The following is a 26,486-nucleotide window of genomic DNA, read 5'->3' as shown; positions in this document are numbered from 1 at the left end:
TCTCTTTCTTCTCCTCTTTAACCAGGGCCAATTTAGAATACTAAGTCCAGGTCTGAGTACTGCAGGACATGGACAAATTAGAGCAAGTTTAGAGGAAGGCCGTGAAGATGGTGAAGGAGCTAAAACCAATTCCCCCAAAATGGAGGAGCTGCAGAAGAGATGCAATAGCTGTGTTAGGGTTATATAAATGATTTTCATACAGAACCAGGGGACTTATTCTCCTAATACTCTTGCGGGGAGGGTAAGACTTGATGTGCTAGAACAACAGAGGATTCAGATTAAGACATCTAGGAAGAATTTCCTGAATACCAAGAGTGACCAGTCAGTAGAACAGAGTGCCTAATGAAGTGATATGCTATTCACTAGAGGTATTCAGAGCCTAGACAGCCATCTGTTCAAAATGTTTTTAATATATCTTGTGCTAAGCATGGGGTCAATCTAGGTAACTTTTGAGGACCCATTGAACTGATTTTTGTCAGGGAGGTGTATGTATATAAAAGAAAGGGGTGGCTTTTTTTTGCTGACAGCCTCTTATACAAGTCGTATTACCCTTGTCACCCTTGACCTATCCTCCCCTCCAAGGAAAAGCTTGTTAAAATACTTGGATGGGAAGAAATACCAGGGTTGCAGGACAATCTGAATGGTTGCAAACATCTTGGAAGAAGACACTGGCAAATAAACTTAATCTTGACTTTTACTTTTAGGAACAGCTCGCAACCCTTATCTGATTGCACACTTGACCAACTGGCATTTCAAACTTTTACCTGCTGTGCTTCACCAGCTCTTAAGGTAATTTTGTCAGGGCTCTGTTTCCCATATGGCAAACTGAAGGAATCACACTTGTCAACAATTCTTGAACATTTCATGAGATCTTTTCTCTGCTCTATTTACATCTTCCATCCAGCCAGGTGGAGAGACACCTAGCACATGGCAACTGAGAGAAAAGACATCCCCATCACTTCTATAGCTGTTCCTGGCATCTAGTCAATTTTTCTTGAATCCAACTGAATGAGAAGGAAAATCTGCTCTCCTCTGTGGGATCCTCAAAGGCAGTAATGAATTTGCTTACCATAATTACCAATTAAAGTCAAACAGGATAGTAAATATGTTTAAGCAGCTTTGTACACCTTTCACCTTGCAAGAGGACCCCATAGTCACAATTCAACCTTATAGCACTAGGGACAAGCTTCTTGTTATAATCAAGAATATCGCATAAAGGCCTCGCACACAAGAATGAGCAGCTGCTGTCTACTACTGCTAGTAGAGTCCTTTGACATATAAATGAAACAATGGTGCAATGTTCTAAATGAATGAGAGCATGGAAAAGGGGAGGGTGGAAAACAATATAAATAAGCAACCACTCATCCAGTGACTGCTTAATACACCAAATGTGCCATACCATTTTTGGAAAACCTTTATTAAGCCGTTGGGATGTTCCTGCTTGTCCCTAAGTTCTATTGCATGATATAACTCTTAAGGATTCACATGTTTAAGCTATCAAGCAGTCACCATTTCAGGGTTAGAGGCCACTCATATGGCTTATTTTTAATAGAAAAGGGCATTTCCCTAGCAGATCCTTCAGCAGGTATGAAGATGGCAGCTACCTTTGCAAATAGTCTGCAACATCTCTGCAATGAAAAGAGCTGAATGATACAATCACACCTGGAGTAAAAATCCTGAAAAATCTGTCACTAGGGAGTCGATATGAAAGAGGCCAGCACACACACAAAGCCTGGAATGATGTCATTCTTCCAATTTAGTAGTGCTTATTGCAAGTTATCTTTAAATGACCTGGCACACAACCTGGAAATGAGTACTTCTTTTTGAAGCACATTGTCTTTTTCCCCTGTAGAATCCATTGTTCAACTCCAAACATAGAAAATTAAAACAATCGCTTTCTTCGGAGTGGGTCCATGTATACTGTCATCTTTTAGACTGGATGACCAGTTGCATCCCCTGCCTGGAAGTACCTGGAGCAAGGAAGCTTTGTCCGCCTGTAGAGGTGGCATGGGGTGAAGACGCTTCTTTTTATTCCTCAAGGCAGCACTTCTAGTCTCATATCTCAAAATAGTCATTTCATGGAATTTAGTTCAAAACAAAAACCCAGCTTGTTCTGAAGTAGCAGCCGCCGCCAGAATTGTCCAGATTTACAAAGATATCCTTTGTTATGGCGATACTGAAAAGGTAGCGTAGCCATTCAAAGGAGGACATTCACAGAGACTTTTGTTAGCTCAATGCTTTCCCTCTTTAGAGAATTGTAAGGGAGTGGGGAAGAAGAGAGATTAAGTACAAGCATGATTTCAAGTCAAAACCCACATAATTCACACAAACACAGCATTGCAGAATGATGGAGTGTCAGCACTCCCCGGGAAATATTAAGAACTTACGCATTACAGGTTTTTTTTTTTTTTAAAAAGCATTAAGATATTCTGATGACACATGCTGCAGAATGTTAAAGACAGAGTTTTGAACCAGGTTCAATTCTTATACTGACTAAAAGCGAGTGTGTAAACACACAGATAGTCCTCAACATATGGCCAGTCACGTAACAACCGTTCAAGGTTACAATGGCCTTGGAAACGATGTCAAACAGCTTGTCAAGAATTTCCGGCCATCATGAAATGGTGCAATGCCTCCCTGTGGTCACATGACCACATTTTGGACACTTGGCAACTGGTTCACATTTGCCACCAGTTGCAGAATGCCATGGTCATGTGATCACAATTTGAAATGGGTGTTTTGGGTTTTTTTTTGCCAATTTGGTGTGTCGACTTATGGTTGCAATGGCTTACGACCAAAATTCTGGTCCCAATTGTGGCTGTAAGTCGAGGACTAGCTGTACATCTTTAAGTAATGGTTAAGAAAGTACTCTTGGATTTTACACCAATCCCTTAGACAAGAGATCATGTCTAAAAGCATCATTTTCCAGACAGGTTTACTGCAACACAGAGTAAGGAAATAAAATGACGTGAGTGAAGGGGAAATTATGGAACATAAATAAAATCTCAGACTTCCTCTCTTTAGGAAGCTCTCTCTAAAAAGTTTCCTTAAATGGGAAAACTCTCCATGGCTGTTAGGGAAGCCTGACAATAGGTGTGCTACTTTGGTCCTGCAAGAATCCATATGATTCTCAGTTGGCAATGAAGGGGGATTTTTTTCAACTGTTGCCATCACTTAATTTGGGTTTTTGTATCCAGCTATAGTATACTCTTTCAACATGCTGCCAAAAGATTCTGGAGCATACAGAGCATTGAACAGTATCATAGATACTCTTTGATTTTATTTCTCTATTGATAAGAGAACTTTGCATTTAAATGTCTCAATTGGCTTTCAAATTATTTTGTTTTGTTTTTTCAAGCTGAAAATGCTATCTCATCTGGCTAGAGATTAAAACAATGCTTTTCAACATTAGCAATCTTAAGACATAACTCCCCAATGAACTTGAATTCTGTGAACTGAATTCATGCCTTAAAACTGGTAAAGTTGAGAAACAATGATTTGAACTCTCTGCTCAGAACGTTTTGTTGTTTTTACTAATCATTTTCTAGGAGCAGAGAAGATGAGGCAGCTACTCTGAGATTAGCCCCAATTATCTCATCAGAATATGTACATTAACTAAACTTCACAGATGCTGGACTTCTTCACATGCTTCTGAACAGCAGGTCAATAACAGATGGAAAACGGGGCCTACAATGCTGAAAACCAACGTACATCATGATTTGAAGGCTTTCATATTGTGAAATACATAGGAGATCAGACACCTCTCCCACTCACATGCTGGAAGAAACATATTTTCAATCCACGTATCCCCACCCAAAGTCAGTTTAGCAATCGCAATACTGAAGTTCTGTTAGAAATGTAATCAGCAAAACATCGTAATTAGCCTAACACAACAACAGATCAGAACAGAAAAACAAGAGCCTGCAGGATCTATGTGCTCTGATAAAAATCTTCAAATGATTAAGATTTTACAGATGTAATAATAGAAATGCAATATCTGAATCTCATTGGTGGTAGGGAACTGGGTGCAAATGATACTGAGCTTCTGACAGCAAATCATTGTGCTGGGCCTTAATGGGCTACTTAATGGCAAAGGAGTCCAAATGAGATATCAAAGAACGCTTAAAGAAACTTTGGTGGAAATCCAAAATCTCTACTCCCAGCAGAATAAGTACGACGTTAGCAAATACACATTACCGTCCAAAATATTCCCTTTTCTGTCACCATGATGTCTAGACAGAACATCCCAAATTTCATACCAGGTACATTTTAGAAAGAAAGTGATTATCTTGTAGACTTCAAGTAAACCACCTTTTGAATCAAGGGAAATGCAGCTTCCTCTGTTACCAGGCCTTAGTGGGGACATGTGCAGATGTTAAGATCCAGGAGCAATCATGAGCCTATCTATTTATTAGTTTGCAGTTAATTCCACCAAACTATCAAAATAGTAAAATAATGGCAAACATATTTTATAATAAAAGGACTGGAATGCTTCCATAATCTTTTGGAGTGCATTTTGCTACACATTTTTAAGTTCTGAAAACATTAAAGGAGTTGTGCAATTTTGTTTCCTTGAGTGCTTGTGCCTCTTGGGGAGTCCAAGACAGAAGGAAGAGGCAGATTGCCATTTCCCCCCATTGCTGCATGTGTATCTTGACATCTATCCAGCAGAAGCATCTCTTAAATTAGCAGAACTCAAATATAAGCTTCTCTTTTCAGAAAACCGATAATCAAAGCCATAAAATCACAAGATTTTAGCAACCACAGTATGCCTACTGGCTTTGTCTACACTGCAGTAAACCTAAGATTACAAGTCTGAAAAGTAGAGCCACTATAGCTGGCTGATGTACAACACAAACATGCACCTATTTTACTTATGGCCTGTATTAGCTTGCTAGGGCCAGTCTGCTTCCCTGAAGCAAAACTGAATTCCAGTCCAATGCCCAGACTTGCTAGGACTCTATCTGCCATTCTCCCTACTTTCAGGAGCACTGAGACTGACTTTAGTTTAGATTCAGGCCTGCAGCTTTCTCTATGTAGTGTCCTATTGTTCTATTGAACATTAGTTAGGCTTTACAACAGTGGGTACAGAACTACGTACCCTTGACATTTTCAAGTGCACAATTCTGTTCTGGAGGAAAACAAATATTCAAACTGTGAATTCAGTGGCAGCTCTTACTGGCTGTTTTCCTCCCTTAAAGATCCATGATCATTAGGCAGGCCTGGCTGTGTAAAAGACCTGTGAAAGGAATCTTGTGGGTGATGGAATAATTTCTGCAAAATCTGCTTGTGTGTGAATCCACATATATATGTATGCTTGTTTTTAACATTGGCAAGAGTACTGTTATGATAGGCCAACAAAGGCATCTGGTGGCTCATATCTGAGACACGATGGAAATGATCATACAGTGGTTTCTTCCAGTCTAAACCACCTGACCCATAGTAGAGCATTGGCAGACTCCAATGTTTCAGCCCAGGGGAACAACTTCCAGTGTCAGCAGGATTTGTGCATACGAATGGTCCATTTCTTCCTTGAGCAAGATAATGAGGATCATGAGAAGAAGAACCATGAGGACAGAGAGTTATGTCACTGATAGCCATCCACAGAACACAGGATCAAAATCTCCTAGGTATGTTCCATAACAGTTTTCTCTGGTGGACAGGAACAGTGCTAAGATGTCTGCACAAAAGAAGTCCATAAAAGAATCCGAGCCCCAAATTATCACAGCACAAAAAACAGAATAAGCACCACCACAAGGATAACAAGGAGGATGATAATTGCACACCACTGTCTTCGATCTGCCAGTAAAAACAAAATCAAGAGGAAGAGAAATTAGCTGTATACTTTCCAGAGATGCTCGCTGTTTTCACTGAGAACAATGCTAGAGTTAAGTCAGGGATGGGGGTTGGGGGGGAGACAGCAATAAGAAAAACCATGGTGTTAAGGGAGACCTTTTACAGAACAATTCACTTAGATATTGGGGCACATCAATCAATATGGTATGCACCACAAGCAACTCACTCCTTGACGTATCAGTTCAATTCCCTGAATCAGTGACAGCATATTATTTTTTTACCAGCATTTTATTAATTGTACTTTATTACATATTTCATATGGCCACCCATCTCACAAATGCAACTGGGCAGCTGTCAACACATTAAAAACAATAAAAACATTATCGACAAAACCTAAAAACTTCTAATGGATATCAAGAATAAATCTAAAGTCAACAGGCAAGGGTTGGACCACCTAAACCTAGGACCCCTGTGCTCTGAAGGATATACAGGTCTTCCATGCTTTGCAAAAGTGTCGTGTGCCAAATTAATCTTTTTATTATTATTCTAATTTTCTATCTTCTGACTTTAAGAATTTGCACTTTTGTTTTCTCAAACAGTGCAGACCTAGCAGACCTGAAACAAGAGGTCTGAGACAGTCTACTGATGCAGAGGCTACAGCTGCTGAAGACTGTCTTGCTTTCATGAGGAAAAAAAAAAGATATTTTGTTACATTTTTGTTAGATTTCAGGCTACTTACCACTAGTCATATGGGATACTTTTGCAAGTTTCTTCATAACATTATCTAGTCGGGACTGGGTGCTGTCCACTTCATGAGAAAAGTCGTCCAACATGCTGCAAGCATAGGAACAGGGCATTGATTATGCTCTGGACGATTGTTTTTCTTCACTAGCATTTTATAGCATCGCCTAACACTGTTCCTGTGTAATACTGTTACTGATATAGCAGCATAAACACGGACTGACTCTAAGGTCCCTATGATGCAATGCCCTATGCGTTGAAATTTCACATAAGAAAAGTTAGGCAAGAATTTGTCACAAAAAGTTTTACCTAACAGAGAAGTAGGTATAGTTTGGAAGAGTCTTGGAGTCTACTTCCTCATGAGGCTTGGTTGTAGCTATCATTTCTCTTTTCTCTCTTTCAGTCATTACCTTCCCCACAATTTTCCCTTTTTCATTTTTTCATTTTATTTCTCTCACACAAAGCTCATACAATCTTTCACTTACTTATAAATTTTCTTATACCACAGCCTTCCAAATCAATTATTTCAAAAAGGCCTAACTAGAAGTTACACAAGACATTTGTCATTGTCTCCTAACAGTATTAGTAATGGTAAGGATTTCAGCCATCTATCTGTTCATTACTGTGTGGTAAGCTGTGTTCAGAAATATTCTGTCTTCCTAATGAATAAAAGAGCAACAGGGTAGGGATAATTTCAGATTGGAAATAATTTCTTAGTTTATACTGGCATCATCCTATCCCATAACTATTTTTATTTTCTAAAAATGCTTTATATACTTAATACCTAATTTGGAAAATAACTGGCATTACAAAGATACAAATTGAGGAGTAGTATAAATGTTAGTTTTCAAACATTTTTTCAGATGAAATAGAAAAGCAGCAATCTTGTTTTTTAAGCTTAAAGTTAACTGGACAGCATTGGGGAATCGCAATAATGAACTATTGAAATCCTTTAAGAAGCAAACAAGCTGATTGCTTGAGTGTATTTGTGAGAAACAGTATCTCAGAAATAAAATAATTTATCATTCTTTTTTTTTAAAAAATAAACTTTATTGATTATACAACTAAAATGTCAAATAAACACATACACAACACACAGAAAGAAAAAGAAAAAAAACGATTAAAAAACTAGCAATTCTATTAACAGTCTATGGTTCCTTGTTTGTTATCAATATTGGTGACATATTTACAAATACATCTTATTGTGAGTATATAATTACTACCTCTTTTACATTTTACGGTGTTTACTAATATATTTTCTATTTTTGTTCTATCCAGTCATACCAGCATTCCTAGCTTCTATAATATTCTGATGTTTCTTTTTTCTTAAGTGCTAAGGTTAATTTATCCATCTCTGCACAGGCTGTTATTTTCTGAATGACCATTTCCTCTGTTGGAATATCTGCTTGTTTCCAACACTGTGCAAAGGTTCTTCTGGCTGCAGTAAGAATGTGCAGTATTATATATTTGACTTTTTTAGAAATTTGTCTATTAAATATCCCCAGTAAGAAGAATTCTGGTTTTAATTCAATTTGCTCTGCCGTTATTTCCTCTAACCATTTTTAAATTCTGTGTCAGTATCTTTGGGCTTCAGTGCAGGACCACCACATGTGAAAGAATGTTCTGTGTTTCTTTTTACATTTCCAGCAATTCGGATTCATGTTAGGAGACATCTTCGCTATTCTCGAGGGCAGGAGGTGCCATCTCTAAAACATTTTATAGGCATTTTCTTTATATGTTGCTGATTTTGTAATTTTATTATTCCTTGTCCAGACCTTTTCCCATTCTAATAATGTAATGCTACGTCCTATGTTTCTACTCCAAGCTATCATGTTGCCTTTGACTACTTCTTCTTCTAATTCTATCTCTAATAAATAATTATAAAATTTAGTTATATATTTTTTTATCTGGGCCTAATAGGATTTTATCTAATTGTTGTGGCTTAGCATAAATTCAAAATTATTTCTTATCCTGACTATATCTATTTTGAATTTGCAGGTAAGCCCACCAGTCTGCTTGTAGCCCGTGTTCTTGGAGATCTTGCCATGATTTTAAAGTTCCTCGCACATCAAGAAGGTCTTTGCATTTTATCATTTTGTTAAGATCTAAATTATTTGGATGTATCATCGCCTCCATCATTGAGATCCAGATTGGGATTTTTAAATAGTGTTTTTTTTTATTCCAATTAGCCAATAAGGAGTCTCTAATTACATGTCTGTGGAAATAATTATGTTTGATTTTTCCAGTGTCCCATAAAAATGCGTGCCACCCCCTCTGAAAGTTGTGGCCTTCTCGAAATAAGATTCTTTTATTTGACAGGTTTACCCACTCTTTCAGCCAAAGTAAGGAAGCTGCACTATAGTATATTTCCCAATTTGGGAGTGTCATACCTCTCCTGCTCTTCATATCTTACATTGCCTTTAGGTTTATCCTCGGTTTTTTCCCTGGCCAAATAAATTTGGTGGTTATCTTGTTAAGTTCCACAAAGTAATTTTTATGTATTTTTATTGGTATTGTTTGGAATAAGTAAATAAATTTGGGCAGAATGTTCATTTTTATAGTGACAATCCTCCCTAGTAAGGAGATTTGCAATTTGACCCATATCTCTAAATCTTTTTTGACTTGCTGTAATAGTTTATTATAATTATTTTCCATTAGGGTTTTGCATTGAGCCGTCAACCAAATTCCTAAGTATTTAACTTTTTTTACTATTTGTAATCCCTTTATCCTTTCCAATTTTAATTTCTGTTTTTCTGTTAAATTTTTAGTTATTAATTTCATTTTTTGCCTATTAATTTTAAGTCCTGCAACTTTCCCAAATTGATCTAACTCTTTCAATAGTTCTTGACCTGTTTCAATTGGTTCCTCTATGAAAAAAACCATATCAACCGCAAATGACTGGAGTTTATATTCTTCTTTCTTAATTTTTAGTCCTTTTATTCCTGGGTTCGGTCTAATTCGTGTAAGCAATGTTTCCAACGATAAATATGAAGGGGAGATAGTGGACATCCCTGCCTAACTCCTTTATTTTTATTGAGCGCGTGTACTCTCCATTAATTATAATATTCGCCTTTTGTGAATCGTAAATTGTAGTCACAATGTTTTCAAATTTAGTGCCTAAATTCATATTGTAAATTTGTTGGATTAGGAATTGCCAATTTAGGTTGTCAAAGGCCTTCTGTGCATCTAAGAATCAAGGGCTATTTGTTTTTCCGGATGGACTTTGTAGTATTCCAAAACATTTAGCACTATTCTTAAATTATTCCTAATTTGTCTATTGGGAAGGAATCCGTTTTGATCTTTATGTATATATTCATTCAATATTTTTTAAATCTATTTGCTATAGTTGTGGTAAAAATTTTATAATCAGTATTTAATGGGGAAATTGGTCTGTAATTTTGTATAAGTCGTAACTCTGAATCTTCTTTCGGGATCAACGATATCAGTGTCTCCTTCCATGAATCCGGCATTCTTGCTGCAAGTAGGACCTCATTATATACTTCCACCATGAGAGGTCCTATTTGTTCTCCTATTTTCTTATACAGTTCCCCTGGTATCCCATCAGGTCCTGGGGTTTTATTGTTCTTTTGGTTTTCTATTGCTGTTTTTAACTCAGGCCACGTAATGTCTCTGGTTAACATTTCCTTCATCTCCTCCTCGATTATTTTATTTATAGTAGTACCCAAATAGTTTCTTATCATGTCCTCGTTTACCTCCTTCTTTTTATAAAGATCTTCAAAAAATTTACATGCAATTTCTTTTTTCTGTTCTATTCCTTGTTGGGCATCCCCGTTTTCATCTATTAGTTGGTAGATCAATCTTTTTTGTTTTTCTTTTTTAAGTTTATAGGCCAACCACCTTCCTGGTTTATTGGCCTGTTCAAAGAATATCTGTCTGACTTCCGGTTTGCAAGGCTTCGGCGGCGACAGGAATCCGCGATCGTGCGTGGTTTCTGCCGCACTTGCTGCTGGAGTGCTCTCGATCCAGTCGGATTTGGAGGCTATAGTTGCCCTGTAGGGGTAGCTGAAGATAGGGGAGAACCAGGCAGGGGTCCGGGGGAATCGCAACCCCCCTCCTCAGCCGGCTTAACTCCCTTCTCCGAAGGCGGTGGAGCGGCGGTCAGCAATGACCACCACAAAGAAGCCTTCAGCCGGATAAGAATTGTGCAGGAGGAAGTTTGAAGTGAAAGTTACTGGCTGACCCGGGACAATAAGGAACTTCTAAATACCCTGGAATTTAAATTTTACTAAAGATACATCACTCCCAAAGAAGATGGAAAAAGCGGTGAATGAAAGTAAAAGGGAAAGTTTGTTTTTTCTCACTCTCCTTCCTTACGGTGATAGCAGATGGAAAGTGTTTAAATGAAACAGTTTGAGTGTATTTGGATTGCTTGGTGACTTTGGGACTTTGGAAATTATTATTTGAAAGACTAAAAACATTTGGGTTGTTTTAAAATTTTTTCACAATGGTATTACTTGTTGATGATTTGAAAATGGAATTTAAAAAGCTAAAAGAAGAGGAACAAGAAGGGAAGGGCTCTTCTGGATCTGTTTTTTATTTCTTAGAAATGGCGATTTCTACCTATCAGAAACTTCAAGAACAAAGAGATTGGGATGAAGAAGAAGCCATCTTTAATGAACAAGCAATTCTAATTGGGGAAGAAAAGGAAAAGAGGGGAAAGAGAAAGGAGAAATTAAGACTTAAAAAAACAACAACAAAAAAGTATTATGTCTGCATTTTGTTTAATTAGTTTGGTTAGTATTCTTTCCCTTTTTATCCTAGAGTTTAGACCATTTATGTTAATTGATAATATTTTCTTTTCTTCGTCCATCATCTAATTGACTCTTGCTCTTAGTCTTGTAGTTACTCCTGTCTCTCTTTGTGGCTGATTGTGCGTCTTCGGTTCTTCTCTCTCTTGATGTTGTATATTTTTTTTGAGTTCCTATAATTCCCATCTCTATTCTTTTGATAGTCTTGATCGTCTTGTGAATTTGTTTCTAATTCGTCTCTACTACTCGATTCTTCAGCGCCTACCAATCGTTCATAGAATTCTTGGGCTTTTTCCACAGAGTCTACTTTCATTTTCCTTTCTTCCCATGTGATTAGCATTCCCTCTGGAATTAGCCATCTGAATATGATGCCTTTTGGGTTTAATTGGTTCACCAAGAATTTATAATCGCGCCTCTGCTCTCTCACTCTTCTTGGGATTTGTTTAAGCACCAAGATTTCTTTTCCTTTATATGTAATTGTTTCTTCTCCAGAAATTTTATATATAACATCCCGAACTTTTCTTCTGGCAAATCTCACGTGGACCTCTTTTGGATATTTATGTCATCTTGTGTAATTTGTGCTCACTCTGTATACTTCGTCTAGCTCTTTCAGGATATCATCCTTATCTTTTTCCAACAGGTCTGCTAATATTCCTGCCATCACTTGTTCCAAATCCTCTTCTTTAGATTCCTTTATGTTTTTGAATCTAAAATATGCTGCGGCCTTCTCCATTTCCAGATATACCAAGGAATCGTCCATTTCTTTAATCATGTTTCTTAATTGCTCACCAGCCATTTCCAGCTTATTTTCCATTTGTTCTGTCTTTTTCTCAACCTCCTTTATTGTTGATTCATTCCTTTCTAGTGCTTGCTGTATTGTTTCAATTTTTTGATCCAGCTTTAAGATGTTTAATTTCATTTCTGCCTTTAAGTTCTCCATCTCTTTTAATTCATTTATGTCAGCTCTTGTTTCTGTATGATTTTTCACCATTATTTCCTGAAGTTTCAGCATGGATTCTTGTAAAGCGAGAAGGGTTGATTGGATATTAGCATTTGTGATGACAGGTTGTTTCTCTCCAGGTAGAGTTTCTTCAATTGTCTTTTGTCCCATCACTGAGGGCGATGGCATCGCAGTTGTTTGTATTGAAGAAGTCTTCCTCCCAGTTTTAAATGTTGTGTTAGTCATAGAGGTCATTTCCTGTAAAATTTGTTTTTGTTTTTGTATTATACTTAATATGTTGTCCCAAATTAGCATTCGCTATTGAGAAGTATCAGCTATATATCAGCTACTCTAATTAATATGATATGTTACAGTGTTAACCTCTCTTGTCAAAATATATATTCTCCAGAACAATTTTAGAGCTATTTTCTAAATCATATACCTGGATTTATAGATCTTAATAATATATCAAATTCCTCTAAATTTAAGTACTATTAATCTGTTTATCTATGAATGCTATAAAATCCCTAATCTTAAAACAGTGTTATAATATTTCAAATACTTACAAATCTAAATGAAAATATACCAACCTTGCTATACAATAATTAGTTAATTTGTAGTAATCACAATTAGTCACAATTAATTATTTAATTCAATATAATCAAATATCAATACCTAAATAATTAATTATCATCTCCTTTTTTTGGTGCTATAACCAAATATAAATTTCAATATTTACTAATGTATCAATTAAATCATATATAAATCACATTTACCACATTTGAAAATCAGTTGAGTTGGTGTCAAGAAATAATTATTACAATCAGCAAAGTTTAAAGGCTTAAAGCAGGGGTGTCCAACCTTTCACCTTCCCTGGGCCACATTAGAAGATGAAAATCTGATTTGGGCCGCACATAAAATAAAATAACAGTAACGATACCCGATCATCCCAAAAAACCATAGAAAACATAGTTAACATATTAAATTTATTTGGAAATAAAGTTAGTGAGATGTTTTTATTATTTATTATTTATTTAAAATTATTTATTTTTATCACGGTTTTTTATCACAGTTTTTTTATCAGTTTATTTTCTGGCCAAATTTTGGGGCGGGGGGCAAAGCTCGCCTGCCTCACGCCTACCTCCTCCTGCAAATAGCCCGGCTGGATGAGGCAGGACTGGAAGGCAGAAGCAGCAGCAGCAGCGGCGGGGCAGAAGCAGCAGCGGGGGAAGGCTTCTGCCCCCGCCGCCGCTGCTGCTTCTGCCGCCGCCGTTTCTGCCCCCTCCACCACCCCGCCGCTGCCTTTTCCCCCGCCCCCGCCGCCCTGCCCCCCCGCTTCTTCCCCGCCCCGCTGCTGCTTCTGCCGCCGCCGTTTCTGCCCGGCCACCACCCCCACCGCCGCTTCTTCCCCGCCACTGCTGCTGCTTCTGCCGCCGCTTTCTGCCCAGCACCACCCCGCCGCTCTTCCCGCCCCGCTGCTGCTTGCCGCGCCCCCCCACCACCCCGCCGCCGCCGCTTCTTCCCCCGCCACCGTTGCTGCTTCTGCCACCGCCGTTTCTGCCCCGGCCACCACCCCCGCTGCCGCCGCTTCTTCCCCCGTGGCGGGGGCAGCGGCGGCGGGGGCAGAAGCAGCAGCGGTGGCGGGAGAAGAAGCGGTGGCGGCGGGAGAAGAAGCGGCGGGGGCAGCAGCAGCGGTGGGGGCAGAAGCAGCAGCGGTGGCGGGAGAAGAAGCGGTGGCGGCGGGAGAAGAAGCGGCGGGGGCAGCAGCAGCGGTGGGGGCAGAAGCAGCAGGGGTGGCGGCGGGGCAGAAGTGGTGGGGGTAACGGCGGGAGAAGAAGCGGCAGCGGCGGGGGCAGCAGCGGCGGCGGGGGCAGAAGTAACAGCGGTGGCAGGGGCAGAAGTGGCGGCGGTTACAGCAGGAGGTGGTGCTCTGACGCTGCCCGCCTTTTCTCTTGCTGCTTGGCCTGGCGCTCGCCTCGCCCCGCCTCGCGCCTGCCTCTCCTCCTCCTTCTCGCTGGCTGTGGCACGATGGTTGGGGTGGGCATTGGGCCGCATTACGAGGCGACCTGGGCCGCATGCGGCCCGTGGGCCGCGGGTTGGACAAGCCTGGCTTAAAGTGTCTTAATGTAGTTGTTCAGTTCTTCGTCTCTAAATCAAAATTCCTTCACCAAGCGCACCGGAAGCACAAACTTGCTGAGTAATGTCTCCGGTTTCACCGTCTCACCGCACTTTCCGCTGTGGCCATTTCTCCTTTCGTTTAAAAGTCTTGTAAGTTAATCTTTAAATTCATATAGTCTCTTCCTTTAATAAATCTCCTCCACCTACTACAGCTCCAGTCCAATAATCCAAAAAGAGTCCAGTAAATTATTCAGTTTCCTCCGTGGAATATTTAAAGTTGTAATAAGGCTATTTAATGCCTTACTTCAGATCTCCCCCGATCTCAAGGTCGTCCTTCCAATTTTCCCAAAATCCACAGTTCAAATCTCTCGAAGTTCCCTTAAATTAAACTCGTTCTTTCTTTTTTCCCCAATTATTGTCAGTCACTCCGATTCTCTTATCTTCTCCATCCGATTGCTCGCGTCCTTACCCTCTTTTGTCTTATGAGCCCTTTCACTTTCACTCGTATCTGCTTTGGCTGCTGTTTTCAGGCTTCGCTCTAAGGTTCTCCAATAGTCAACGCTCAATCAGGATTGCAAATTCTTTCACTCACACTCTTCGTTCACCACAGTCTGTCACTCACTCGCTTCCTCTTGTATGTAACGATCCAGACTTCAGGACCGCCATTACTGACGGTCTGTTGATTTCGGTCTCTACAGGGTCTCTATGCGTTGCGATGAGAATCACCTTCTCCACACCGCGACTCGAGTCTCCCCACACCGGCATGCTTCTCTACAAGATGCGTGCACCAAGGGTCACTCCAACAGCAAGAGGAGATAGTGTGAAACGCAGAGTGAGCTTCAGCACCTCCATTCGTCCATATCTCGTCACCGGAAGTCCTCTTTTCAAATAATTTATCAGTCTAAATGGAAGATTCTATTAGTAAATTCCCCCTTTGTCTGAATTACTACTTTTCTGTCAATGCCCACCACAATGAACAAATAGTTTCTTTGAGTTCTATTTGTTCATTCCAAAATGTGTTTTATTGATGAAAGTTAAGCCAAAATGACTTTGCTTTTATTTTTTGGTTTGTACAGATGAGGATGAATGCTGGTGTTTCCATTTCATAAACCCACAAAGTAAATGAGATTAAATACTTAGCATTTCTAGAAAGTGCCAAATAATTTGTAGCATTCCATTTTAGATAAGGAAGCTAACCATTTCTGAGGCAATTTTTTTTTAGCTCAAACTCCATTTCACTCCTTCAACCATTGCTGAACCAAGCAAAACCAAACCAAGCCAAGTTAAGCTAGACCAAGTATTTTTGCTGCTGGGTGAAAAAATAATATTTATAAATTGCACCAAAGATACTATCATGCACATACTCAGTAACTTTCTGACTCTTACACATCCTAGGGATGATTGTTCATGAAGAAGTCAATATGGTAGTGGGATTTAGCTGCCAAGAAAGCTACTACTAATAAGTTTATATTATGCACAGAGATTCAATTTGCTTAATACTCACACAGCTTGTTCATCCAATTCCCCTCCAATGCGTTGGGACATATTCTTTAGTACTCCAATGCTGCCAGAGACCAGCTCCAACTGTTCATCTTGCTGATCAATGATTAACTAGAGCACAGAATAGAGTTGGATGAGGGGACAGGAAGAGATGAAAGAATTCTATAGTTCAAATTATGCATTGAAAAGACCATTGACAACGGACTGCAAAATGTTTTAGCTTCTTGAGATCCAGAAATTGCTTTGAAGAAAAAGTTCATCTTGCCATTAAAACAAAACAAAAGTTATCCATAAATCCCCCCTCTGAAACTCTTCTTTTTTTCTAAAGAAAAAAATTCCAGCTTATATGCCTGCCCAGATCCGAAAAGGAAAACTGAATTCCTTCAACCATGATTTGTCTAGCTAGACTCTCAATACTTTTTAATTTAAGTGGGTATGAGTTATTGATGAACTGGAGAATGACGTGCCAACATTTAGAGAAGGGGCTTCCTTGACTCAAAGCCTGATTCATGAGTATCTTTAATTCTGAGAATGTGTATCTATGTGTGGGAGAGGAGCATCCCGATTTCTGGGTCTTAGTATAAAGTAGAAAAGGTTCATTCATACTTGCTATCGATACCAAATATATGCGTCTCCCTGGATTTCTCTTGTTCTTCATTTGGGTACTGTGTCAGGTTATGAATGTGGGATGAATAAAAAATTGGCCACTCCCAGACACTCTTTGAGAAAGAAATGCTCATCACCTTGGAGGCATGATGCTCACTGTCGCCTCCTGAATCCCCCAATCTGAAATACAAATGTGAATGTATCCTGAGGTTGCATATGAATCTCACCTATTATATTAAGAGTCTGTGAGATTTGTGGGTGAAAGCCTCATCTAGAAATCCCATTCTATTAGTGGCTAGTTGGAATCTTTGCACAGACAGATCCAGACTACCTGCTGCTGTGCCTGCTGATCTTCAATGAAGTGTGAATTTGCAGACTGCAGTTCTCGATCCAAGCGGCTGTATTTATCCGCCCTGGAGCTCCAGCTGTGAGTTCCACTTTCTCCCAGAAGCACCTGCATAAGAATAGGAAATACATGGTCAGTTATTGCATGTTGTTGAAATGGAACCCTTGCAAGATGTAGATGCTGTTTTGTCATCTCCTGGTTTGATTCTAGATGGGCTGATACTTGCTTGAATGGATGTGATATTTGAGGGTTCTCCTGAATTCACAGCTACTGCTGGATTTGCAGGAAGAGACTAAAGTGAGGGGATCTTTGCTTGGTTTTGACTGATGTGCTGGTTGCAATCTAATCTTGAGTGGGAGGTCTTGGCGACAGTAATTCATGCTCTCACCACCTCTAGGTTATACTGCAACATGTTTTAATGGGGATGCTTTTGAATAGTATCTATATATAATCTGCAACTGGTGCAAAAAGTGGTGGCCCACATATTGGCAAGTGAGAATAATACCTACTATAGCTGCAGAACAGAAACTGCGCTGGCTTTCAATTGGCTTCTTGGTATAATTCAAAGTGCTGCTTCTAATAACATGAAGCATAACATAAAACATAATATACCTCTCTGGTATCTATAGGAGTTTCTCCTTCAAGGAATATCATCCACATATTCCAAGAAGGAATTTTTAACGTTCTCCCCATCTAAGAAATTGGGGTGGGAGAAGGGGGAAGAGACTGTGGAAACAGAAACAGTATTTCTCTGTGCGGTCCCTTTCCTTTGGAATAACATTTTCCAGAAAATACTTAGTTGGCATCCACCTAGCTTTCTTTTAGAAAGCCATTAAAACAACATTGTTTAACAGAAATTTTGGCTTATGACTGGGTATCTGGGTATCAGTGGCACTGGGTATCAGTGGGGAGTGCTGTTTGCTGGTTTACTGTCACTTTTTAATCATTCCCCAATTGTGTGGGGTGTTTTGTTGTTGTTTTACTGTTGTATTCCATTCAGCTCTTCTAAGGGGCATGGACTATTAATGCTGTAAACAAACCAATAAACAAACCCACTGTATTGTAAATTGTTTATTAGCTATTTTGATTGTATGATTTTTAATTCAGAAACCTCCAGAATGTATACTTGATTATGGTGACATGCAAGAACTGTAAAGCAAATGGACAAATACAACATATAAATCTCATGACTCAGACTGATCTCATCACATTTCCAAAATCAGATTTTTAAGATTCAGTAATTTTCCATTTTCAATGCTGCTGCTGCAGCTCAGTTTCCAAGCAAGTTATTAAGGAACAATCTCCTTCTTCCTATATAAAAGGAACAGTGTCAACAGAAAAAAAATGTACTAGTTTGAAACTAAGTAGTTAAAGAGAAACTGAACTATAGTGATGACAAATAACCAAAAAGAAAGCTCTGCTTATTTTAATCTACATTTAGATCTTAACTTTGCTTTATCACAGCTATGTCAGACACAGAACAATATGAACCTGCAAGATTTAGCTATTAATTTTCAGAAAAGCTTGTGTCTGCACAGTTTAACCTGAACAGGCAATACTTAAGAACAGTATCGTGTACTCTTTAAAGGGCACACAAATAGTTGTCTGTTCACTTGAAGTCCAGTAAGCCTTGAGCTCTAAACATGTCCAGGAGAGGCTCGGGGAACTGACTGGCTTACCAGAATCTCTTCTCCATAGCAAGACAAAGGTGTTGCTTCCCCACACGTTCATCTTCCACCAAAGCTGTGTTTATATTTGGAAATTCAGGGTTTCTGTCTTCAGCATCCCAACATTCACTTCCTGATGGATTATCAATGTGAGCATAACAATAGTTCCATCATTTCCATTAATTTAGGGGGAAAGCCTGAACCAAGTCTGGTATGCTTCCTGAACTAAGGGAAGTTCCCTTTTAGGTGAGTGGCTAATGTTATAACTAAACACTTAATACAAACACTCTAGTCATAACTGACCAAGTTGGCATCCAAGATACAAGGTAATACTGACCTGCCTGTTTTTCTTTTCAGCCAGTGCTTGAACAGAAGTATTTGACATTTGATCCTTCATATCCTATTAAAAAAAGTTAGCATAATTGACTGATATAGTAGTTCATTTACCATAAAATAATTTATATGACAAAATATAACCCAACTCCATTGGCTTTTTCTTGCTTTGTTTTCTTTGGAATGCTTCAGTAACAAAAACCTTGTAAGGGCCACAAAGCAGATATTCATATGCATATTTATTTCATGAGTCAGACTAAAAATAATCCACTGAAAAAGGAAATGGTGATGCAATCCCACTATTTTGCCAAGAAAACCAAATGGACAATCACAAACTGGACAGTGTCAACATGATATTGGAAGATGGGCCCTTCAGCTAGGAAACTGCTTAACAAGCACTGCAGACCAGCAGAGGATAAGTTCATGGAACGCCAGGGTTTATGATGTGGCTGGATTAAAGCTGAAAGAATGCCAAGTTGCTGATGTGCCAATAAGTTTGATGCTGCAAAGATATGTATATCACTGGCTTATGAAATGTTGCCAGGTTTATAGTCAAACTAAACTTGATACTGTCAGAGCAAAGTTAAGACTGAATACTGACAATGTAGGAATTGGTAACTTGGAATGCACTGCACATCAGTGTCAAATTGTAGAAAATCAATTTTCTACAATTTTCTATATTTCTACACTAGTAAAACAAAATCCTCTGTTTTATTAAAATAGAGATAAGTATTGTAAGGTATTTTTATGACTTTTCTTTAGCAACATTGCACTGCATGACCAGAATTATGTTTTTGTTCATGAATAGCAATGTTGAGGTATCTTCTTTTTCTGCTTAATTTCATGGTGAATTAGAAACTGTTTATGATCTAATACAGCAGTGTCAGACTTGCATCATCTCACTGTAACGTGACATATTGTGACTTCCCCCCCCCTTTGTTAAAACGGGGGTAGGCGTGGCCAGCATGTGATGCATCCAGCCCATGGGCCACGAGTTTGACACCCCTGCTCAAATAAATAGGTAAAATTTCTTGAGCTATATCATAGTCTTGCCTCCTCAAAAAACTCAAACGTCTTACCCTGACCACTTGCCGAGTGCTTGTGATGAAGGCTTTTCTCACACCTAGTTCTGTGGCATCAAGGTTGAATTTCCGAGGATTTGCTTCAACAATGCGTTGAAAATAATTAGTTAAGGGATTACATTTCAAATGCAATTTTTACTTATATATTTTCATGAAACTTTTAAAGCTAATACACAAGGAAAAACTATTCTATCAGCATTTTTAGAACTGCTATGCTCTTATGACTTGCTTTCTTGTTTCCTGTTTTTTGAGATCCAGAGCTAAAACCATTATTAATGCTACAGAATTCAATTCCGATTGTCTTTTGCTGGCTAAGTGCTTCTTAGGAGTTACGCTATTAGGAGTTACACATAACAATGTTCCATTTGTGACTACAGACTGTGTAAAGGAAAGCAAACATGTATATAACAACTTTCTACGCTGTAAATGTACAAAGCTGTCCAGTTATAGAGTGTATGTCTGATACTTTTATAAAGGACAGTATTTATATATTTCTGGATTCATCAACTGCTCCAAAATATGTTGGTTGAGAACTTTTATTTATTATATTGAATAATTTTATGGAAAAACCATTTGGTTACTTGCCTAAATACTATGTGAGTTTATTTAACTGTTCGTCTCAGGAACAAAAAGGATATTGATTGTTTCATCCAGATCTTCAAGATCCCATTCAATACTCCTTAAGTTGTTCCTTAGCTCATTTGTGGTCCAGTCGATTTCTTCTCTTGTAGCTGTTGATGGATCTTGTAGGAGTTCCGTCCATCTCTGGAACAGTCCCTGAGCAGTGTTCACTGCCTTCTGAACTTCCCTGGAAGTGAAAGGAGGAGGAAATCCTCATGAGTATTCACATAGAAGTTATCGTCATATAAACTGTAAGTATGGGACTATATGTCTCTACTGAAAGTTCACCTTATAGACTAGCATATCTCTCAAAAAACCCCTCATCATTCAGCCTGAAAGTGAAATGCATGCATAAAGCGGTTTGTCTTATACATAATATACATGGGAGTTACAAAAGCTCAATCTATATAATGGTGAATTTCCAGGTTCAATTTGTATATATTTTTTCCTATGTATGAAGGGTGAGATTAAATCACAGAATAAGAGAGGATTGATATTTTACTCTTCTGTCTTTCTACTAGACAAGATAATGCTGAGTGGGTACAAATTATCCCCATGATCTTTTTGGTGGATGGAAATGATTTGAAGAATTTATCATTCACTATTTTAAACTCCTATAATGCTACTGAAGTTTCTAAAGTGGCTTTAAAAATATTGTTTGAAAACCAGATCAGTAGTAACTTAAATATCTGTTGTAAGGAAGGGATGGGGTGGAGGGGTTAGGAATGCATTGATATCAGGTAAACTAAGCTATGGCAGTCCAAGGAGCACACTGAACATTTCTGATTGCAAATAACATGTTGGTAATTATGCTGATCTCTGACAGTAATAAAGATTGATCTGACAAGTTGGTGATTCAATACTGTAAGGGCCAATTTTAGACAAATTTGTGTCAGAAAACTCAAATGGTGCACAGTGTTTTATGCAGTTAAATCAGACTGTACCCTGTTAAATTTCCATAACACAGCAGCTGAAGCATCCAAACTGGATTTAGGGCAAATTCCATTTCTTCACTTCTCCAGAAAGGGCAAAGAAAGGGAAAGGGGCGCTTCAGAGGATGCTTTAATTATACCCATTCCTCTATATGATGAATTTCCCATTCACCTCCTTTCTTTTTTTATTTACAAACATCTTTATTAAGTTTAAAAAACAAACATTAAAATAGGAAATAACAAAAAGAGTAAAAAAGAGAGGAGACTAACAGGACACATTAAAAAATGACACCCCTCCCCCCCAAATATATAACAAAAGTGACCTCTAACTTATTTTAGTACACAGATAATACAATTCAACAACTGGAATTTAAACAATATTTAAACTGTTTTAAATAATAAACACTCTAAAAATCAATATTCAGATCATATCCTCTTAATTTTGATCTAATGCATAATAAATAGGAATAACCATATATTTTTTAAAAAAACACTTCATCTAGTCAAATCAGATGTAATCCTCAAACCCCAAAGTTGATTTTTCTCATGTTATATGAAATTTAACAGTGGTCTCCCAGTAACAAGCAATTTAGTCAGGTTATTGTCTTTAAGGAAAGCAGTCAATTTTGCCATCTCATCTAGTTCCAGCATTTAATGACATCTACTGTATTAAGTGTTCATTTATTGAAAAATGTTCAATTGAATCTGTCTTAAACTTTTGAGGTATCTTTCAAAAAATATCCAACCCTGTTCTGCAAGTAATGATTCATTTTCATTGATCTTCTAAGTGATGGTTTATCTACAGAAGCAAAACTTTACATGGTGAAAATTTCCAGTACTTGTTTTATTGTATAAGATTTTGTTGAACATTTTTTGTGTAAGATTTCACTGAACACCTTTAAAAACTTAAATCTTATACTTTTTCAGTCGCCATCAGTATGTTGGAGGGGTCTGACGGAAGTCCCTTCTTAGAAATAATGCAACAATCTAGAGGAATGCCAAGAAAGGACTTTTACATCAATCCAATCCTATGGAAGAAATTCTGACAAGGAAGACCCAAGAGAGGGCTCATTGGCACTGTTAAATACTCTCATCAGTCTCAATTATCTTGGTTGCAGGAAAAAGAAAGTAACAGTAAAGGAGGTCTCCCCCCCCCCCAATCAACATAATAGACTTTTCTTATCCCCCCACCCCCCTTCTTTATATCTTTGACTAGAGACCTTGGTAACAAATTAGAAAAAAGGCTTCTTCAAACACAGGGCCTTTAGTTCCACAAGGACTCATTCAAAATTAGCAAAATGTTCCGAGAATGCCACTTACACAGTAGGCTATGGCTGCTATGCACATACTGTAATGAATTCAGCATGTAAAATAAGTAAACAAAATACAGTATCTTTTAGCAACAAAATAATAGTGCATTCAGTGTGGGAAATTTCACAACCAATTATAACTTGAGCAAAAGATACAAACTGAACACACAAACAAATCACTAATTACTATATTCTACTATACCATAGAAAGTTCCATCTGAAAAAAATATTATTCTATTGAAAATCAATACGTCATTTCAAAATATGGACAGAGAAAGTAGCATTTGCTAACTTTAATTTGAAGAGGCAATTAAAAACATTTTAACTGTATATTTATGACTATTTTAATTTCAAAGAACGTGCTGCATGTCAACCTATATGTGAAGCACATCCTCTACTTCGGCACAATAGCTGCTTTACTTCATGAGAGGGCAGATCGTGGTACTTAGAAGACACATGACAATCATGCTACCAAATATTGTTATTTCTCTTAATATATTCTTGCACATAAGCTTTTGATTAGTTTTCCCTCAACTTAATGTCTTTCAGACGTGTGAGATTATAATGTTTATTATTTCCAACTAACACCCTAATGTTGGCTGGGGATGGTGATGGCTGCTATCCAACACATCTGGAGGATCAGGTCAAGAAAGCTTAATATAGTAACAGAAAACAGGAATATTTGAAAGGTTGATTAAAACTGAACAATATGCAATCTTCCTGTCTACCCACGTGTGCACATATTGTACTTCTCTATTTAAGGCATTCTAAATATACTTATATTTCTTTCTTACAGTAGCTTGTATGAACGCTTCAGCTATAACAGCATTCTAAGGCAAAAATATTTAGATGTATATTTAAATATATATGCTTTAAAGTTGTTTATATACATACTATTGAAAATGATCGTGGAAAGCTCATAATCCTGGCCTAGACACTATTTGTAGCACAATGAACAGTAACAATGAACAGAAGCCAAACAATGTTGTAGGATGAGAACAAGAGTCATTAGTGGAATGATGATACAGAGTTAAGGGAGATTTGGGAGGTGTAATGGCTGTTTTTAATCCCCTTAAATCAATTTGGGAGTTACATTATATTTATATATATTACACATCATAATGTTAGGAAATTGTTTAATTTTTGGCAACCTTAAGGAGAAGGCTGAGTGGTACAAAATAGGGAGTAAGAGGGCATAGGGAGTAAGAGGGCCAAGTCCTGGCACCACCCTATTCCATAGTGTGGCATTCTGAAATATTGTCTCCAGGTATAGCACGGTCATGTAACTATTACCCCAATAGATATTTGCTAAAACTTTCTTGCATACATCCAGCTGCTTTCTTTAGGAAAATAAACTGCTACATCAAATCGAATAAAACAACTTGGTATATCCTGAATCAACAATATTATCCAGTTTAACTGAGAGAACTCACCCACTTAAGATTCCCCCTCCCCCAGTTTCCACCCTTTTTTATTGTTTAAATCTCACATTAAGGGAGTACCTGTACACACACCTCCACGCTTCACATATGCAGACTAAACACTCAAGGAAAACAGAGCCAACCCCCTCCCCTCCAGCTCCCCTTAGGATTTCAGCTACCACTGCTGCAGACAAGTTTGTGCCTGTTAACTTTACCAAGGTGTTTGCCAGGTAGGCAGGGAAAGTTGGCTTAGACAGGACCAAGATTTGCTTCTGCTAGGGAAGCGGATCCACCGAAGGGAAAGCGCCACCTCACAACCTCAGCGTGTGCCATTTTTGCAACATTTCCCCTACCCCTTTCAACCAACCGCACATTACACTGCAACAATGGAAAGGTGGGGGGAAGAAACCCCAGCACACAACAAGGAAGATTATCCCGTTCAAGAACGAGCAGGGAGGGGAAAGAAGGAAAACCTTCCGAGAAATAAAGACAATGGGTTCAGGTCCCAAAGCGGCACCCTTTCAAAGGAGAGGACCGGTCTTTCTTCGACCCAGAGACGGGCTGACCATCTCACGGAGGACTAGGCCGGGAATACCACCCACACCCTGGCAAGGCCTCCTCTTCCTCCTCCTCCTTCACCGCCACCTCCTCCTTGCGGGCTGTCCACCCACCCTTTCACCACAAAGAAGGGGTCCTCCATGGACATGACGCCTGGCGCCCGTCGCCGTGCGGGCTGGGCTCCAAGTTGGTCCCCCACGCCGTGCCGAGAGCTTCCCAGGCTGGGCCGCCCGTTTGCTTCCGAGGCTTGCAACCCTCCGCTCGCCCTTTCCTTCCCCCTACGGGGCTGAAGCAACGGCGGCGGCAGCGGCACCAACAACGCCTCTTCGCCCCGCTCGCTCTTCTCTCCACTCAGCGGGTTTCAGCGCCCTTGGCCGGAGGAGCCCCCCTTCACGTGAGAAGGGAAAAGCGACACTCCCCATTGGAGCAGAAGGACGTCCACTTTGCCCCACGTGACGAGGTAACACGGGAGGCCCCGCCTTCCTCCCTGAGCGTGCGGCCGAATCAAATGCGCCTGGGAAGGGAGGGGCTTTGTCAATGAGGAGAAGGAGTGTTTGCTTTAATCTCAATTTATGGGGTTTCTGTGGCACGAAGACAGGCTTTTGAAAGTTTTCTTTCCAAAAGAATGTTTAGGTGCTCAAAGCCGAATAATAAACAATCGAACATCGAGATCTGCCTATCCCAGGTCCTTGGTAAGGACTCGATAGGTACACGAAAATGCCAAATCAAGTCTGAACAACTGGTTGACTCTGATAACAACAACAATAATAAGGTTTGGTTCATTGACACTGCAGTATCTCGTGATGCACGAATTGAAGACAAGCAGCAAGAAAAAATCACAAAGTACCGGGACTTACAAATTGAAGTTAAGTGACTTTGGAAAAATAAATCGTGTGTTATCCCAATTGTAATTGGAGCCCTTGGTGCAATACCTAAAGGACTACCTCGGTATTTGGAAATTCTGAATTTATCAGATTTGAATACCCTGATTCTACAAAAAAACCCACCCTACTTGGAACAGTTTATATCTTCCAATGCTAACCTTAACAGTTCCTAGGTCCTTGGTTAGGACTCAAGCTGTTGAGCTACCAACCAGCCCCAAAGGCTATAAATCTAATCAAAGATTAACCACCACCCACAACAACAATAATAACAACAATAACAGTAATAATAGTGAAAATGGAGAACATTATAAAAACAACAGGAAAAAAGGCAGACTATAAGCTGGACAACAGAGTAAATGGCTGGAAAACCAAAGCTTTGCATGGACAGCACTTGAAAAATATTGAAAGAAAATATGATAACTTGACATGGGCATGGGAACCATCAAGAAAGAAGCGGAAGGTTTAATACTTGCTGCTCAAAAACAAGCACTAACAAACTTAATGGCATGAAAGTGAGCATACAAAAAACCACTGACAATCCAAAGTGCCAACTTTGCAATGACAAAGTTGAAACTGTTTCACATTTAATATGTGACTGCGGCAAAATTGCCCAAACTGATTACAAAGCTAGACATGACCAAGTTGCTAAATTAATCCACTGGTCATTACGTAAAAAATACACCCTACCTGTATCCGAAAAGTCATGGGAACATATTTGAAAAGTTGTTAAAAATGAGATGGTGAAGATCTTGTGGGACTTTTGAATACAGACGGATCGCCATTTGGAACACAATACGCCAGATATTATGGTTGTTGAAAATCGAATTGTACAATTTATTGATATTGCTCTACCAGGAGACCA

At 38.9% G+C, this 26,486-nt stretch overlaps 1 protein-coding gene across 2 annotated transcripts; it reads right to left on the bottom strand.

Annotated features, from left to right (window-relative positions):
* Window positions 1-1,738: 1,738 nt before the first annotated feature.
* STX6 (syntaxin 6) lies at window positions 1,739-25,093 on the bottom strand. 2 transcript variants are annotated; one of them, XM_026703292.2, is made up of 8 exons: window positions 24,854-25,093; window positions 20,537-20,706; window positions 19,896-19,990; window positions 18,821-18,883; window positions 16,802-16,924; window positions 15,869-15,975; window positions 6,536-6,630; window positions 1,739-5,799 (listed from the first exon to the last, which is right to left on the bottom strand). In XM_026703292.2, the coding sequence occupies exons 1-8, from the start codon at window positions 24,886-24,888 to the stop codon at window positions 5,723-5,725; spliced, it is 765 nt and encodes a 254-aa protein (XP_026559077.1). In that variant the 5' UTR covers window positions 24,889-25,093; the 3' UTR covers window positions 1,739-5,722. The 2 variants fall into 2 exon arrangements, with proteins under 2 accessions (XP_026559077.1, XP_087786574.1); XM_087930448.1 differs by lacking the exons at window positions 1,739-5,799; window positions 6,536-6,630 and adding an exon at window positions 14,225-15,265.
* Window positions 25,094-26,486: the final 1,393 nt, after the last annotated feature.

The sequence above is a fragment of the Pseudonaja textilis genome, chromosome 3 (genome assembly GCF_049901715.1).
Source record: "Pseudonaja textilis isolate UNSWEBS1 chromosome 3, rPseTex1.2, whole genome shotgun sequence".
NCBI classification, from domain to species: Eukaryota; Metazoa; Chordata; class Lepidosauria; order Squamata; family Elapidae; genus Pseudonaja; species Pseudonaja textilis.
Note: the sequence above shows the minus strand (reverse complement) of the source record. Positions and strands in the feature narration are given on the sequence as shown.